General features: G+C 46.8%; 1 protein-coding gene across 8 annotated transcripts in view; it reads right to left on the reverse strand.

The window, feature by feature from the left end:
- Agap1 (ArfGAP with GTPase domain, ankyrin repeat and PH domain 1) overlaps positions 1–17139 on the reverse strand; it is a 448779-nt gene that overhangs the window by 33591 nt on the left and 398049 nt on the right. For all 8 annotated transcript variants that reach the window (XM_075951804.1, XM_075951805.1, XM_075951802.1 and 5 more), the window contains one exon: positions 15404–15626. In XM_075951804.1, coding sequence (XP_075807919.1) covers positions 15404–15626 — 223 coding nt within the window. The remainder of the gene's footprint in view (positions 1–15403; positions 15627–17139) is intronic.

Raw genomic sequence — 17139 nt, forward strand, 5'->3', positions numbered from 1 at the left:
TTAGACATCTCCTGGAGATGGCCCTCATCTGAAGGACAAACACCTGGTCCTTCTCTTACCAATGGTGCTCAGCTCAGCACCCACTTGTTCAACAGAGACCCTACGAGCCCATGTCCTTCCTACCACCATGGGTTTACGTGAAAACTGTATCCCCAAGACAGCTCTTCCAGACAAAGAGCTGAAGTCAGAGAGTTGCAGAGGTCCAACGGGGCTCAGGTCACATAGGTGAGGGTTCCTTTGGTATACGATTCTGGGTTACAGCTCATTACTGGAGGGAAGTCAAGGGACGGACTTAGAGATGTTGTGCTCTTAGAACACGGCCCTACACCCAGCCAAGAGAAGAGAAGAAATGAACACACTCCTGCCTGCCTGGCTCCCTGTCTAGGGAATGGTGCTGCCCACAGTGCGCTGAGTCTTTCCTATCAGTTAAGAATCAAGACAGTCCCCACCACAGACATACCACAGTCCAATTTACTAAAGACAGTTTCTCAATTGAGACTTTTCCCAGGTCATTCTAAGTTGCAACAAGTTGACAATTAAAATTAGCCATTGCATAGTTCCACACAGTTCCCAAGCCCTCCCTGTGATCTGTCTCTAACCACATCTTTTGGAGACTGTAGAACCTGCATGCATGGCTTTTTTGAGAAAGAATTCTGGAGACAAGATCACTGGTGCCAAAGAAATGAATCTGAGCTGCCTCTAAGCCTGACTGGGACTCGTGATTCCCTCTTGGGAATCCTAAATAGTTATTGCCCGTCCTGGGCACAGCGGCTTTCTCTGGCTTCACTTAAAACAACAGAACACATTGTCTTTGATTTTTCTTTTCGCTTAAAGATGTGGCATAATCCTTTCTTTGATTATTGAGATACAACCCACACAACCTGCCATTCTGCCATTTAGATCATATTACCCAGTAGTTTGAGTATTTTGCAGTCATGTGACTATATAGAACATTTTTTTTTCTTTTAAAACCAGCCCCTTACCCATGAGCAGTCACTGTTTTCCTCATGCATCTCCTATCTGCTCCCTTCCAACCTTTGGCGGCAACCACCACCACCACCACCACCACCACCACCACCACCACCACCACCACCACCACCACCCTTCTTTGTTTACGAATGTGCCAATCACAACTTTAAGGTAAGCAGAATCATACAGGAGCTCTTTAGCAACTGGCTTGTCTTAACATCATGTCAAAGGTTCAGTCACATCACAGTGTGCCTCGAGAGGCCACTCTTTTACCAGCGTGGGCAACAGAAGGCACACATAGGCAGTTTGTCTACTCAACAGTCACAAGCATGCTCTTTATTCCCACTTCTTGGTAGTCAAGAACACGCTACCACGTTCACACAGGCTTCTGTGTAAACATGCATTTTCTTTATTTCTTTCTTAATATTTAATTCTAGGTGTATAAGTGCTCTGCCTGCATGCATGTCTGTGTGCTACTTATGTGCCTAGAACCCAAGGAGGTCAGAAGAAGGCATAAGATCCTCTGGAGCTGAACTTACAGACCACTGTGGGCCACCATGTGGGTGCTGAGTTTCAAGTCTGGGTATTCCACAAGAGTAGCAAGTACTCTTGGCTGCTGAGCCATCTCTCCATCCCCTGGATGGGTAATTTCATATTTCTTGACTGTATACCTGGAGGTGGAATGCCAGGTCAGACAGATTCCTGAGCAACTCATGGGGTTGTAGATGCTGTGAAGAGGACTTCAGACTTAGTCTGTGATGGTTTGCATGTGGACCCCACTCCATCTTATTCAGAGATGGGGAAGAAGGCCACCTGAAGCTGCCCTTGACTCTTTAGTCTCTCCCCACCCCGAGATCTCACCCATGGGAACAGTACCTCTTACAAAGAGGGAATCAAGAAGGCCGCGCAAGTGTGATGCCTCTTCCAGCCTGTGCTCTTAGCATAGGTTCCAGCCAGTGCACAGACAAGAATGCTCTTGGGGTACGCCTCACCCGCTCACATTTGGTGAGGGGCACAACTCACATTGGAGACGTCACCACCTGTTCCTCTAAGACTTGTTTGTTACAAGCATCATATACAAATAGTGCCAATTAACAATTTATAGTACAATATAATTTACAAGATGCTTTTGACTTTGTATACTGTGGCCATCTGTCTGTTACTACATTTCCAGTTGAACTGTATGTAATGGCTAAAATGTCATACTGTATATGCTAGAGGATTATCATACAGAAATAATGCATATGCTATACTTTAAAATGTATGACCTAGTAATCACAAACATTACAATATACTATGTGAATATACCTAACTACGTACAACTGTGTACATATATACTACACTTAGATATGACTTACATTTTACAGAATGTGGCATATACAATATTTTACATTACATTATGATATATACTAGGCCTGGCAGGGTAGTTCAGTGGGTAAAGGCACCTGCCATCAAGCCTGAGAACTTGAGTGTGATTCCTAAGACCCACAGGGTGGAAAAAGAGGACTTGTCCTCCAACCTCTACATGTGTGCTGTGACATGTTCCCCCAATCCCTGCCAAATAAATAAGTGCAAAAAATTAAAAAGTACTGCATATACTTCAGTTTACCCACTTTGATTTCTGCATTACTTAAAGCTTGGACTTGTGAGTGCAGTAATACAGCAGGATCTTGTCTTTCTGCACACGTCTCCAGCCATCTGAGTAAGTGTTGGAGCAGGCTCTCTGGGTCGGAAGCCACGTCACTGCAAAGACTGTGTTGCCAAGCTTCTTCCAGGAAGGTTCTTCTCAGTTTCCACTTTTACCAGCAGTGTTGGGAAAGGCAGAATAGGATACGGGTACATTTCCATCCTAGGGATTGCTGTTTGTTTTGGGGTTTCTTTCTTCTTTTTGAAGTGAAAGCATGCTTGTCCGTTGGCTGTTTCATGCTGGACTGCAGCAAGTTATCTGATGTCAGTAAGGGTCTTTCTTGTTACAGGAACACACGACTTGCCCTCCTCCTGCCTGGTGAGATGCCACAGGACCCGTGGGCGACCTTGAAAGTTCATAAGAGCTGTCCCTTGGGAAACGGTGGAGTAAGCCACGGGGCAACAGTCATTGATCTGGGGTTTTCTTGAGTCACACATGAAAGCCACTTGCCATGGCTAGATCTCACATCCTATGAACCCATATGCTGGCCGAGATTTCTATCCAGGATGGGGAAGCAGACCCTCTTTCATTACTTCAGGTACAAGAAACCCTTGGTTTCAACCCACACTTCAGGGCATATACTATTTCACATTATTCATTGACAAAGTTATTAAATTCTCCCTCCCAAAGGGACTGGCTCAATAGTAGCTGTTACTATACATAGTGATGAGGTGTGCTGATCGTTTGATGTAGGAAATCGTAGCAAATGAGACATAGCCACATGACAACACCCCATTTTGATTGTTACTTATTTGTTTACTGTGTACGGTCACTTCATCTGCAAATATGTCTGTGACTGGGGAGGGTCAGAAGTGTCGGTCCTCTGTGACAGGAATTATAGGTCTTAAGTTGTCTCAAAAACAGAAGGTGGAGGCTGGTGAGATGCTCAGAAGTCAGGAGCACCTGCAGAGGAACCAAGTTCTATTCCCAGCACCCAAGTCTCATGGCTCAGAACTGCCTGTAACTTCAGCTCCAGGGAATCTGGTGTCTTTGGCCTTGTCAGAGACTTGCACAAATGTGTGTATGCTGACATACAGATAGGTGGGCACATGCGATCAAAAGCAAAACAATTCCGTAAAAAAGACAACAAAAAGGAAGACATGAGGTGCTGCCCTCAGGCCTCTACATGCATGCACATGCACATGCGCAGATGCACACATCACACATAAAACATTGAGGGGTGTCTAACCCATGCGCTGCCTGCAACCATGATGGCTCTCTGTGCTACAAATCACACAAACCAAACCTGTGTATGGTTCTGCAAACTGCCAGTCACAGGTTGGATACCCCTGTATATAATGTGGGGCTCAAGACAACTCATCTTCATCCAATGTGGTCCCTCTGGAGAAGCAAAATTACTGGACACTTTGGAGCCTAGGGCACCAGTGAGGAACACTTTCTGTGTGTATCTGAGGGTGTTTCCAAAAAGTGAGTGGGTGGCACCAACCCTGGGCTGACGTCCTCAATGACATCCAGATGGCAGGGGAAGAAAGAGCTAAGCACTGGTCCCCTGGTCTGCCTCCTGATCTGCTGAGACTGGTGCAGGGAGCTGCTGCATGCTGCCGCCGCGAGGCTGTCCAATGCCATGTCTTCCTGTCATGATGGACAGAAGCCCTCCAAACCATAAGCTGAACGACCTTTCTCTTCTCGGGTTCAAGAATCATAGCCACGGAAGAACTGACACACACGGGCGCCACATGATTCCCTCCACAGGAATTTTTATGAGGAACTAAACTAATCGGTGCTAATAGACACCAGATCTGTAGCTGCCCTGAACAGGGAAGACAAAGGAAAGAACGTCCCGGGGTCATGGAAGTATCATAAACAGGTACACGAAGGCAGCTGTCGAAACTGGCTTGACAACACACCTAAGCTGTGCGCGATGCATATGCAAAACTGACCAGAATTTAAATTTTTTTATATTGATTTTAAAATTATGTGTTTATGCGGGTCTATGTGAGGGTATGCACAGATGCATACAGGTGTCCATGCAGATCAGAAGAGGACATTGGGCCCCACAGGGCTGGGCTTACAAGCAGCTGTGAGACAACAGTGGGTGCTGAGGACTGAACCATGGTCCTCTGGAAGAGCAGTATGCTCCCCCGATTACTGCGCTATCTTTCCAGCCCCCACAAGTAAGTTTTTAAACAATCAAACAGAGCCCGGCACAGTGGCACACGCCTTAAATCCCAGCAAACAGGAAGCAGGTGGGTCTCTGTTAGTTGAGGCCAGCCTGGTCTACACAAAAGATTTCCAAGATAACCAGGGTTACATAGAAAAACCCTATCTTAAAAACAAAATCACCACCAACAAAAACAAAACTAAAAGACTACTCTCGCTGCCCTCAGTGATCCGGTGTTCACAACTTATTTCAACAGCAAGGATGGCATTCTATTTGGACATTTCAGGTAAGGCATGCATGTTGCAGGTAACAGTCTTGGAGTATTCACAATGGCTGTCTGGTCAGAGTCACATTTTAGCAAGTAGATCTGTGTGGGGATGGTGGTCAGTCCTGGAAGACTATGGGGTCAATTGGCTAAGGATGTGAACAGCTTCTTGTTCCTGCCGCCATGTCTGCTGCTATGCTCTCTGCCATGATGAACTCTTACTCCTTCCGCAACCATAAACCACAAGCAATTCTTCTCTAAGCTGTTCCTGGCCATGGTGTTTCATCAGCTATAGGAGTGTAACTAATGTCGAGTCAACCACCTGCTAGAGAGCAGATTCTGATGCTCTATACCCACGCAGGTTAGTATTCTGTGGGATCCTTCCATGGCCCCCAGTAGGGGTCCCAAAGCTACTTCTTCCTGCTTAGAACCATGCTGGGCCTCAGCAGTGTTTGCTGACAACTGATGGTTCTGAGAAGGAGAAGCACACACTCTAGTAATTCCAGGTGTGTGCGGAGTGTGCTCTGACTCTCAGAGGGCCTTCTGGTGACAAGTCCACAGGCCAAGTTAGGCCTGGTCCAAATCATGGCTTAGGTTTCGGGTAGCTCAATCTCCCTGTCAGGGTATTTATCACCCAATTTTCAACAGATATGTACAATTTCAGCAAGCTAACACAAAACAGCGTGTAACCACTGGAGCTCCCCTTGCGGAGGCCCCTGAGAGACTCCAGGCAAGTCATGACGGCAAAACATTCGCCAGAAAAGCTCCAGCTGCTTCTGGACCACTGGATCTCTGAGTGACGGGTACTCCTGCTCACACTGGTCTTTTGGACTCCGGAATAACATTATTTTTTTAAAGATAAAATTATTTGGTTAGTTTTACAGTCTCTTACATGTCTAGATCAGTTACATCTCTCTATTAGCTTGGACGTTTTGTTTTTTTGGTGAAAAGATAAAAAAAAAGGCAGCTATGATTGTGGGAAGAACGTGTTGAATTCATACACCTATTTGGGGGAACTGCCATCCAAACGTTAATGTTCTCCAACTACAGCCTGTATCCTGACAAGTGTTCCTTTGACCTCTAATAATTACCCTTTGAAGTTTTCTGTGCACAGGTTCAGTTTGTTTTTTTTTAAATGTGTTTCTATCTGTGAGATTTGTAATTGGAATTGTTTCCTTACTTTTATTTTGGTTATTTATTGCTAGTTTTAGAAATACCATTGGGTTTTGAACAATGATCTCCTGTCCTCCAGTCTTGCTGAACCTGTCTGTTCCTTGTCAGAGTCTTGTGATTCCTTAGGACTGTCAACATAAACATTATGTCATCTGCAGGTAGAGATATTTTACTTTTTCGTTCCTCATCTGGATGCATCTGGTCTCTTTCCCCTGACAAACTTCCTGGCTTGAACTTCAAGCACAATGCTGAAAAGAAGTGGGGTTATTTTTGTCTTGTTCTTAAGCTCAGGTAAAATTTGCCAGTACCCTACCACCTAAGGATGAGGAGACCCGTTGGTATTTCATAGATGCCCTTTAACCGATTCAGAAATTTCCCTTTTACTCTTTTTATAAAGGTTGCTGGGAGCTTGGATCACAAAAGGTATTGGGTTTTATCAGAAGCACTTGCTATATTTCCTGAGGCGATTACTGTGGTATAGTATACAGATGTGTGCGTGTGCTTGTGTTTGCTGAACCAACCTTGCATTCCTGGGTAAAAAATGCCACTTGAACACAGTGTGTGAAACCTCTCCTAGGAGCAAAGGGATGTTCTGTGGCTGTAACTTTTGCTGGGATGATATTCTGGACATGCCAGGCCAAGGATGAAACATGGCAAGGGATGACAGATGGCTTGGGTCTCAAGAAGTACACAAAGCTTTCCAGAGGTCTGGGCTGAGACAGAAAGTCCACAGGTAGGGTCACTAACGTTTGATTATGGAAACAAAAGCTGCTTGGACTCCAGCAGGTTTTAGAATCACACATCACAGCATTTTACCCCTGGGATGCCAGTTGCGTAGGCTTGGGGTGGGTCCTGAGGATGTTGTTTTTAGGTGGTATTGATACTGTATAAGCCAGTATATAGATGCAGAACAGAACAAACACTGCTAACATTTTCCACTCACTCAGAGGCCACCTGGCCCTCTTACTAGCACTAGCAGCATGGAGGACCCGGGAACAAAGCCCAGGGTACTTTCGAGATAAGAAGGGGCCTAGGAAATTTCATAAATATTATTTTCTTTTAGCATTAACTCCACATGATTAAGTGGGTGGGCATAATGACTAGTTTCATTTCACAAAGGATCAAACGCCCTCACTTTGAAAACCAGAATCACAGATGATGCTGAGCTCCCAATCCTCCGGCCCAGCTCCTTATTTCATCATCAGATACAAAACGGAGGGTGAAGTGCAGCATCCACAGAAGCCAGGAGTTGGGTCAGGGACACAGCAGAGTGAGGCCACATCGGGAACAGGGTGGAGGCATCTGGCGAGCTCGGCCAGCACCTGTGTTGGCTGATCAACTGCTCAGGGCTCCCAGTGCCATTTTCTGCATGAGAATGAAGACTCCTGACTCCTGAGCAGAGCGCGCGTTTAAGCTGGCTATACAAGAGCAAACGGAAACAAAGGGTACCTCGCTGCGCTTTCTGTCTTTCCTGACTGAGGCTTCGGCAGTTCACATAGTGGGAAGACACTATGGACATATTCTCATATTCAAAAAGCTTACACTGATGCCCACACCCAGACACAGGACAGCTGAGGACAGAGAAACTGAGTGCAAGCTGGGCTGGCCACTGCTAACGCTGTAGCTCCTCTTGCTGCCGTGTGGATGTGATCTTTCCCGAGCTACGCAGCCAAGAAGGAACAGGTGCAGCAGGAGTGAGGATGGTGTCAGGGGATCCGTGTGATCCCAGGCAGAGGACACCAGAATCCCACGCCTGTCTTGCCCTAATTTGCAAGACACGGACAATCTCACCATGCCAAAGAAAGGCACAGAGGGCACTGGGGACACCAGGTATACTCACCCTCCTCCCCTTTCATGACGGACACAGAGAGAAGCATTTCCCACATGGAATGATAAAACTGCACCGGAAAACATGATCCTTTGGAAGATGTCACAAGAATCAAGAGAAAGCATCTGCTAGCTCAGGTATATAATTCCAACCTAGAACAGTTAACTTCCTGTTCCCTTCCTTCACAAGCTCTTCCAGGCGGATGGAGGCTCACCTGGCTGAGGAACCGAGAGACATCCTCCAGGCAAGGTCAGAAATGTGAACATCCACAAGCTCCTCAACTGTCTCCATGGATACATTTCAGAGTCAACAACACAGGTTTCCACCCCGAGACTGCTTTCTGGCAGGGAGGCTGGCTTCCAGCTCACACTGGCTTCCCACAGCCATCAGATAAATAACCAGGCTCCCAGGCAGTGGGAGGCATGAGCAACCCTGAACATCACCCTATCCAAAGGCGAGTGTGAGGACAGGCATCCTTTGCAAACTGAGACCCTTTATGGCCAAGCTCAGGAAGAGTCTTCTACTAACCGCCCTTCTCAGGATGAGAGCCTGTCTGTTAGGGCTTAGCCAAGCCGCTCCCTGTCTGAGCTCAGATTCCCACCATGCTCCCTGGCCTCGGCTCGTGTGAGGAAGCGCTCCGTTTCTTGTCACTGTAATCTATAGATATTATTTTTAAAGCAGTGCTAATGTACTCCTCATCTGTACATTTTCCTAATTGGCTTAATATTTATAGTAGAATATTTGGGATCTGGGCCCAGCGCTCTAGTAAACTCAAGCGTATTTAGCCGTGTGCTAATGAGACCCATCTAGACAGGAAGGGCTGCAGCGTGAGTTACGGCGCTCTCGGTCAGATTCCAGCTCGGCTGCTAAGAGAAGTTGCTAAATTTCTTAAGTAAAAGCAGAGGTCCCCAAGCAGCTGTTGGGTTTGTAGAGCCATGGATGTATAAACTTTATTGGCAGTAAATGTCACTCCTGCAAGTAGACGGCGCGCCTGCAAAGCCTTGGCTCCTCGGGAGACTGCCGCTGCCGGGGCTTGTGTTGGACACACAGGGAACAGGGAGGGTGGCCTTACTCTGTGGCTGGGGCTGGGCCGTGGCCGCCGAAAGGCACGCCATGGTGACAGAAATTCACTTTGAGTTGCAATTAGTGGTACTGTCATTTTCGGGGGGCTCCTGCCAATTAATTAAGGCTGTCTAACAGAAAAACCACAGCGTTCACATGGTAATTCATATTGGAAGAGGCAGGCCTCAGAAGCACAGCGGCTTCCTTCACAGACAGCTTTCTCCTTCAGAGCGCTGGAGTAAACACGGCAAAATAAGCGAGATAAAAGCTGCGTGTGTGTGCAAGCGTGCGAGGGGGTCTGCGTGGGCAAAGAAGAAAAGTTAAACTGCCCTTGTTATAACTGTTAACTCTGGTTGCCAGAGAAGAAGACAGGCTGATTAAAACTCCAAACGAGCCCCCAGCTCCCTGAACCCTCTGCGTCCAGGATGATAGAATCAGAGGAGTTTATTCATGCCATTAAGCCCCAGAGAACTTAATTGAAAGAAGAGCACAGCCCGGACCTTGACAAGCGGGAGGTCACAGTAATTGCTGCCGGACATATTTAACATTAAGATAATCAGGCCATTAATTACCCTTCGGATCATTAAATCAGCCAGTTGCAAAATGAAATTTCTGCCTCTATTACTCACTTGAGAGACCACAGGGGTGGCCTTTAATTTATCAGGGAGCTTGAGCTACAAAGGCTGGGGCTGGGGGAGGGCAGCCGGGGAGGGGGCTCCCCCACACGAGCGCTGTGGCAGTGGTGGCCGGGCAGGCATCAATCCGCCATGCTTGGTGATCGTGGCAAATTAACTAGGTAAGATAACCTCCTCGTGCAAAGGCAGAAGCTGGGGGTATGTAAATAGATGAGGGCAGACTGGGAGCGCAGAGTGTGCTCACCACTTAGCAAGATAATAAAGGGAATCATCCTTGATTATCAGTGCTAATTTGGACACTGCCGGTAGCTTGTTATGCGTGTTCTGAGTAGCATTTAATTAATTCAATTGCTTGTTAATGAGGGAAGTGACATGTGGGGAGCAGATGCCACCCAACTGCAGATGGACTCTGGTCAGCCCAGCAAAGGCCTTTTTTCTGTCTCCTACTTCTCCCCCTCCCCATTTTTTTTTTTTAAAGAAAGAGAATAGAGAAAGGTGTCCAGCATAGAGAACACTCAAAAGACACAAAAACATTGACCCCAGCAGGCCAAGAACTGTTGAAAAATAATCAGAGGAGACAATCCCGGGGCCGCGTGGGCAGTCATGTCCCCGAGGCCACATTTAGAACAGCGCATCTTTATGCTAGAAATTTGAGCCTGAGATTACTATATTGTGATCTTATGATCAAACCTAACAAGACAAAGACATGGCCAAGTGGGGCTGCTTTTAATATCTCAGAGTCAGCTGCGGGGATCCAATTATTTTCAGTTTGGATACATTTCCCCTTTATCAATATCTCCGTGTGCATAAATAAGATGAAAGTGGCCCTGCAGAATCAAAGAGAAGTGGCACTCCTCTTGCGGGGCAGACTGGTTGGGTCTGGAAGTGTGTGGCCAGTCTTCTCCCACGCAAGTTTCTGATGTGGGCCCTGACCTTCCTATCGATAGCCAGAGACAAGAAGGGAGTTTAGGCAGAGAGATGAAGTTACAAATAATGAAAGAGGGGTGTGTGGGTGTGTGTGTGGCGGTGGCGGCGGGGGGGGGGGGGGGGGGACGCTCAAAACAGGAAGAGGATGTGCATTAAACCCGCCATGTCCCCTTCCAAGTGGCATCAAAGTGGAAATGGGTGATTTCGGCTGTGCTACGAGTTCCTCTCGTGTGCTGTTCCTGCAATTGAAAACACAGTTTGGCATTCTAACTTCCTTTGATTTCCCAGCCCAAGCCAGCAGGTGCCAAGTACCACATAAATAGGCTACCTGTACTAAAATGTAAATAACACGGTCTCTGCTGACCCTCCCAGGCCAGACGCCATCAGGGAGACACATAGGAAGCCAGCCAAATGGGGACAGCTACACCACCAAGCCTCCTGGCTTCTGCCCAGAGGACTGCCTTGTTCCAGTAGGAAATCACCATCACCGAAGCCGACATAACCAGCTTCTGCAGAAGAGGGCATGGCAATGAAGGGGACAGGTAAGCATGGTGCAGACTAGCCCTGGCCACACAGCCACGAGGACAGGAATCACAGGGGTCTGCGAGAGCAGCTTTGATGTTGCAGAAGACCAAGCCTCATTTCATCCACGGGGGGAGTCAGGTGGTGTGGATGCAACAAGAACACCTGACACCTGGCTGCCAGGTGACCATGTTGTGTGTCCCCTGACTCATAATGTCTTTACCCCAAAGGCTATTTTCCTTTCATTTCAAAGGGTTGCCAGCGATCTTGGAACTCCCTCCAGTAAGGGTCAATCTTCACATTGGAACCCAGAGCCCGGAGCATCTGGTGGTTCCAGACTCAGTTGTCTCAACTGTCTACTACACAGTGTGACACATAAACATGCCCACCAAGGGTCCCCATTCTTAGCCCCAATTCCAGATAACTGTCCCCTGTTGCTGCCTCTATGACCATCTCAACATCCCCACATACAATCAATATTTTAAGTGTGTGCTTAAATGGTATCAATAGCAATGTGTGTGTGTGTGTGGGGGGGGGGATGGAGCTCCAATTCCAGCCCAGATGTAGTTAATTGTTACCACATCGATCTCCCCTCTAACATGATTCTTTCTCCAAATCAAACCCCCATTACAGAGGGGTGGAGGGCATCCTCTCCCCTCCTGCGACAATAAATTTAATATCGAATGTACTGGAAAAAAATGGCAGCTGTTGCAGAATCCATCCAAAAAGATTTTTTTCTTTTGCTTCCTGGGAGTAATTAAAAGACGCTTTCCCTGACTAACGATCCCCCTGTTTAGGAATGGGAAGTCAATACTGCTTCAGCTGTCGTCAGCTCCGATTGATCACGATGCTGCTCAAGTTTGAACGGCAGTTTTCAGGGCGGCTGAGGATTGCTGGAACCAATTATAGGCCATCCAGAGCTGCCCTAATAGGGGTGTGGGGACAACAGGCAGAAGGCCAGGCAGCTGCGCCAGGCGCCTGTTCTCCCAACCTGCCCGCAGTTCTGGTTGAGGCCAATGCATGGTTGTTTCAGGGGACAGGCTGCTTCTTTATAGAAAGATATGTTGTGTGTGTGTGTGTGTGTGTGCATGCACACATACACACATGTAAGCATGTCTATACACATGTATGTATATGTGTTTGTGTGTTGAGATGTATAGATATGTGTGTGTATATATGCTGGGATGTGTCTATGTGTACAAGTGTGAGTATATATATATATATATGTACTGGGTGTATATACATGTATATAGTGTTTGTGTGTTGGGGTACATGTGTGCTGGTATGCTGCAGTGTGTGTATGTGTATGTTAGGATGTGTGTGTGTGTATGTATTGGGTGTATATACATGTATGTATGTGTTTGTGTGTTGAGGTACATGTGTACTGGTATGCTGCAGTGTGTGTATATATATGTTAGGATGTGTGTGTGTGTGTGTGTGTGTGTGTGTGTGTGTGTGTGTATGTATGTCTGTATATGAGCAGCAGGTTTTTAATTATATTCCAGTCAGAATGAATCTCCTTAATCACGCTGAAACCGATCCAAGTTCTGTGGAAAAACATTTGGGCCCTTGTTTCAAAGAGTGACATTTGTTTTTTTTCCTTGAACTAGCATCAACATTTATGAAACTATTTCTTTTGGGGCTTAGTTTCTGGCCCCTCAATGCTTCTAGTAACTGGCCTCAATTCCTCATGGAGAAGGTGGGAGGCCTGAGGGTTGGGATGGGGTAAGGCATCTTGGATAGGCAGTACCTAGACTAGATATCAACTTCCTTGGGGTGAATTCCATTCTGACTTTAGCCCAGACTTCCAGGGTTTTCTTTCTCCTTGGGGAAAGGGTGGGGGATGGATGGTGAAGGTGGGAGGTAGTAGGATCACTACTGTACTATGTATGGGCTGTAGTATGTCTTTAACACTAGAAACCTAGGTAGCCCTGGCCTTGGTCTGTCTTGGTCCTTTCCAATCTCCCTGCTGGTGACTTCAGTGTTCTGAGGAACAATATGGAATGAGGTCAAACACAGACTATACATCCTACCCCAATCCAGCTGATATCAGGCATCCTGGCTCAAGAGCTTCCCAGAGCAAACCCATTCTTGCTTCTTTAATCTGAGGAGGTCCAGCCCTGCAGGAGGCACGCTGCTGGACATGCGTGCTGTGGGCAGAACCTTCCTGCCTTTGCTTAGGCTGCCCTATCCTCCCACACCTCTCTTTTGGAAATCAGCCATGGTTGTAAACTTCCCAGGAACTGGCATCCTCAGCTGGTTCCAAGAAGGCCCACGTGTCATGATACCCATCTTTTATTCATCTCCCCTGTCTCTCTTATTGTGAGTATTTGGTAAATATTTATTAATTTAACCAGACAAAAGAATTTCCTGGGATAATTTACCAAAGATACAAATATGCCTCCAGATCTCATGCCTGTCTGAAAATTCAGAAATTCCAAAGTCCCATCAGGAGATGCCATGGTCATCACACCACATCACTGCAGCCTTGGGAAGGAGTCGTGACTCAGAAGGGCTCTTGAAACTTGACCAAAGGCAAGAGATCCACCTGCAGTCACCCTATTTGTGAGGCAAATGACTCCTCTCACCTGTTTCTAAGCTATTACAGGTGCTGCTGGGCAGAACAGAAAGCTATAGCCCCAGAGCTCAGGGCAAAGAGCAGTCAGAACTGGCCATTGCCCGTACGGTAGCCACTCACTGCTGGGTACACAGCAGCTTCTAATTCTTCTATGCTCTACACAAACAGCAAACCTTCTTAATTCATGGCATTAAACATAGTCTACATGTTACTTTTAAACCTAAAAGGTCAGATGCATAAAGTTACTTTTTTCTAACTCATATCAATGTTTTCTTCATACATTAAACAATTTAACTTCCAAGTATCTTTTCGTTTTCAGATTGAAATTTAACTACACTATGAAAAAAAAGAGACACTACAAAGCAAATAATGTTTTAGGATTGAATGAAGAGCCCAGGTGACTTCCATGTGAGTTTTAAATCCGGGAAGATAATACCGAGACAGAGAAAAAAGGGTAGCATATCTTTGATTTGTGAGAAAACCACTCCTAACTGTGCTACCCAGACTAACTCATACAATGAGGAGCGGTCACAGCAAACCTACGGGGGGTTAAGCACACTATCGCACCTTGTGGCCCTCCCTTCCTGTTCCCCTTCCTGCCTAACACAAACGTACGCCAGCTTCACTCCTGATGTGCACCAGAGGGGGCGCCACGCATTCATTCTGCAGTGTTAGTGAAACACTAGGCCAGCAGGTCTCAGGAGATCACTGGCTAGAACCTGGATGTGCAGCCTAACCACTGGTTTTTAGCCACTTGGGCTCTGACTGTATCTCATCACCAGGAGAACAAACAAGCAACAAACAAGCATACTTCAGATGCTGAGCATGACATGCCTCTTCCCCTCACTACCTTGAGAAGCGCAATAGAAGCAGGTCTCAAGCCCATGTGGGGGAGATAGCGGGGGGGGGGGGGTGACACAGAGCATGCAGCACCTGAGTACCTCAGGTAGACCAACTAGAGATGAGCTGACCCCTCTGCTACTATGGAATTGGATTTCTTTAAAAATGGGCTATTTCAGCCACCTCTTAGGGGAATTAAATATGTATGCATATCCTCAAAAATGGTTTATAATTGCTGTAAGTGAAAAATGGGAAACTAAATGGCCTCAAAAATAAATGTGTTTTTATCCTGGATAACAATTAGCATTAATGAGGAGTCACCATACATTATGCTTAACTGTACTTAATTAAATGTGTTAGAAGTATATTTTAGAAAATAAAATACATTTTCTTAATCATAAACTCACTTGTTGGCAGGGGCAGGTGAGGAAGTTGGTTATCCACAAGATTCTTAGCAATGGTGTACAAAAGAATACAAAACCAAAGAATCAAAAATTTATAATTAGTGTTAGCACAGCTTGGGCCTATTAGAAATATATTAATTAAAGTAATATATTCATAAGATTAGAAGTGTAATACATTTCCAAGAGGGGAGAGGAATCCCCAAGGCCTAAAAATAAACATAAAAAATTAAGGAGTTTGAATCATTCAGTCTGCTTCAGACTAATTTCAAATACAGATGCTTCCAGACTAGGCTAATCGGCATTCCTATAGGTTGCCAGGGTCACCGCTGCAGCTGTTCCTGAGGTCGTGCCCAGCAGTGCAGCTGCTGGAGGAGCACCTGTGCATCCCTACCTTGTGGAGTCCAATGAGGGTTTCGTCCGTCCTTGGCTGCTCTCTTCCCACACGCTGTTGGCCAACTCATTCCCAATAGACGACATCACCTTGATCAGCTCCATGGGCCAGTCATCAAGATCTAGAGATCGGACCCTGGAGAGGTGGGTGCCAAGATTCCGGTGGATCCCTGAGCACTCGATGCACATGAGGGCTCCCAAGTTCAAACTGGCCCAGTTAGGGTCTACAGAAAGAGAAACGGGAAATTTCAATCAGACCGCCACCAGTCCTGGACTCTCGGGGACACCTGCTCAGGCAGCCAGTCCCCACGGTCACAATTTTAAAGCTGTTCCTGGTGTCAGGGGAAACATGGTAAGTTGCTGGCAGCTGTGCCAAATCCAGAGTTTCTCAGAACTGGTGTTCATCTGGACAGAGATACCTCTTCTAATACTTTAGCAGCACAACTCAGGACTGGTGCACATCAGAAAAAAAGTGGTGTGTTAAGAACTGCTGCTGATGGAATGAGAAGCAGAGACAAGGTAACTGAGTACCACCCTGGCCCAGGCCATGCCTGGAGGTTGCACTGGCCCTCATAACCCTTTGTGCTACGGTTAGCCCAGGTTGGTTGGGTTAGCCAGTTTTGAAGACGGAAGAGGCACACTCCTGTGTGAAGGTCAACAAAGGTCTTACTAAGGGTGCCTATTGCAGCAACTCACAGGGTTCCACTGGTCACTGGCGGGTGAGTGTGCAGGTACTCTAGTCATATCAAGACCCAGATCCCTCAGCTGTGACTCGTGGAGTGAGTCTCTATGTCTCAAGCTGGGCTGACAGGACAAGGATACAATTCTGTTAAGATGCTGGGCTTGTACAGAGAATGGCTTCGGGGGCGTAGGGCAGATCTGTCATTGTGTAATGATATCATCAGAAGATCTGGAACTTGGGCCCAGGGCTGCCTTTGAGTTTACAATCTCTAGGAGTTTTGAAAAGATAGAATGACCTTGATGTCCACTGGCTCTCATTGTTATTAGGAAGAGAGGCTAAACTCACACAGGTAGAACCGGCATGCATTCAAGTCAGAAAAACTGTCATGTATTCAAGTCAGAGGAGTCAGAAAAAAAAAAACCGGTCTGACCCACTGGAGAGACTTCCTGGGCTCTCCGCAGGGCAAATGACCATTGATGGTCGCATGATGACTAACCAGAATGTCAGCAAGCTATGTATAACATCAGTACAACTCAAGAAGCTGGCTGATTCATATCCCAGAGCCCTGGAAAAGAGGCCTGTGATCTCAGAGATGTTCTGACTTAAGCAAAAACCTAAGTCTCAAACAGAAGCAGAGAGAACAGGGTACAGAAACATACAGATTCGTGTGAAGAAAAAGCAGAAGACAACTGTGTTGTGGTTTGGATGTAAAATGTCCCTCACAGGCTCATGTGTTTGAACAGTTGGTCTCCAGCAGGTGGAGCTCAGCCCCATTTCCTGTGCTGTCTGTGCGCCCTGATCCATGGAGACATGAACAAACAGCTGGCCCCGCAGAGGACCCCCTCCCCTATCACATGACAGCCTGTAGCTTCCTTTCGTGTAATTTCTTGCCAGGTGTGCTGTGGTCACAGGGACGAGTGGGCACAGCACAGGAGGCGGCACAACTGCAGGCTGGACTCAGCTGGTGAAGAGCTTGCATACCCTCCTCCACATGGCTCTAGCCTGCTGTCTGCAGCCCCTTAGAGTGTGGCTCCTGCTATGCTTCCCCCACCAAC

The sequence above is a fragment of the Microtus pennsylvanicus genome, chromosome 17 (assembly GCF_037038515.1).
Source record: "Microtus pennsylvanicus isolate mMicPen1 chromosome 17, mMicPen1.hap1, whole genome shotgun sequence".
In the NCBI taxonomy this organism is placed as follows: Eukaryota; Metazoa; Chordata; class Mammalia; order Rodentia; family Cricetidae; genus Microtus; species Microtus pennsylvanicus.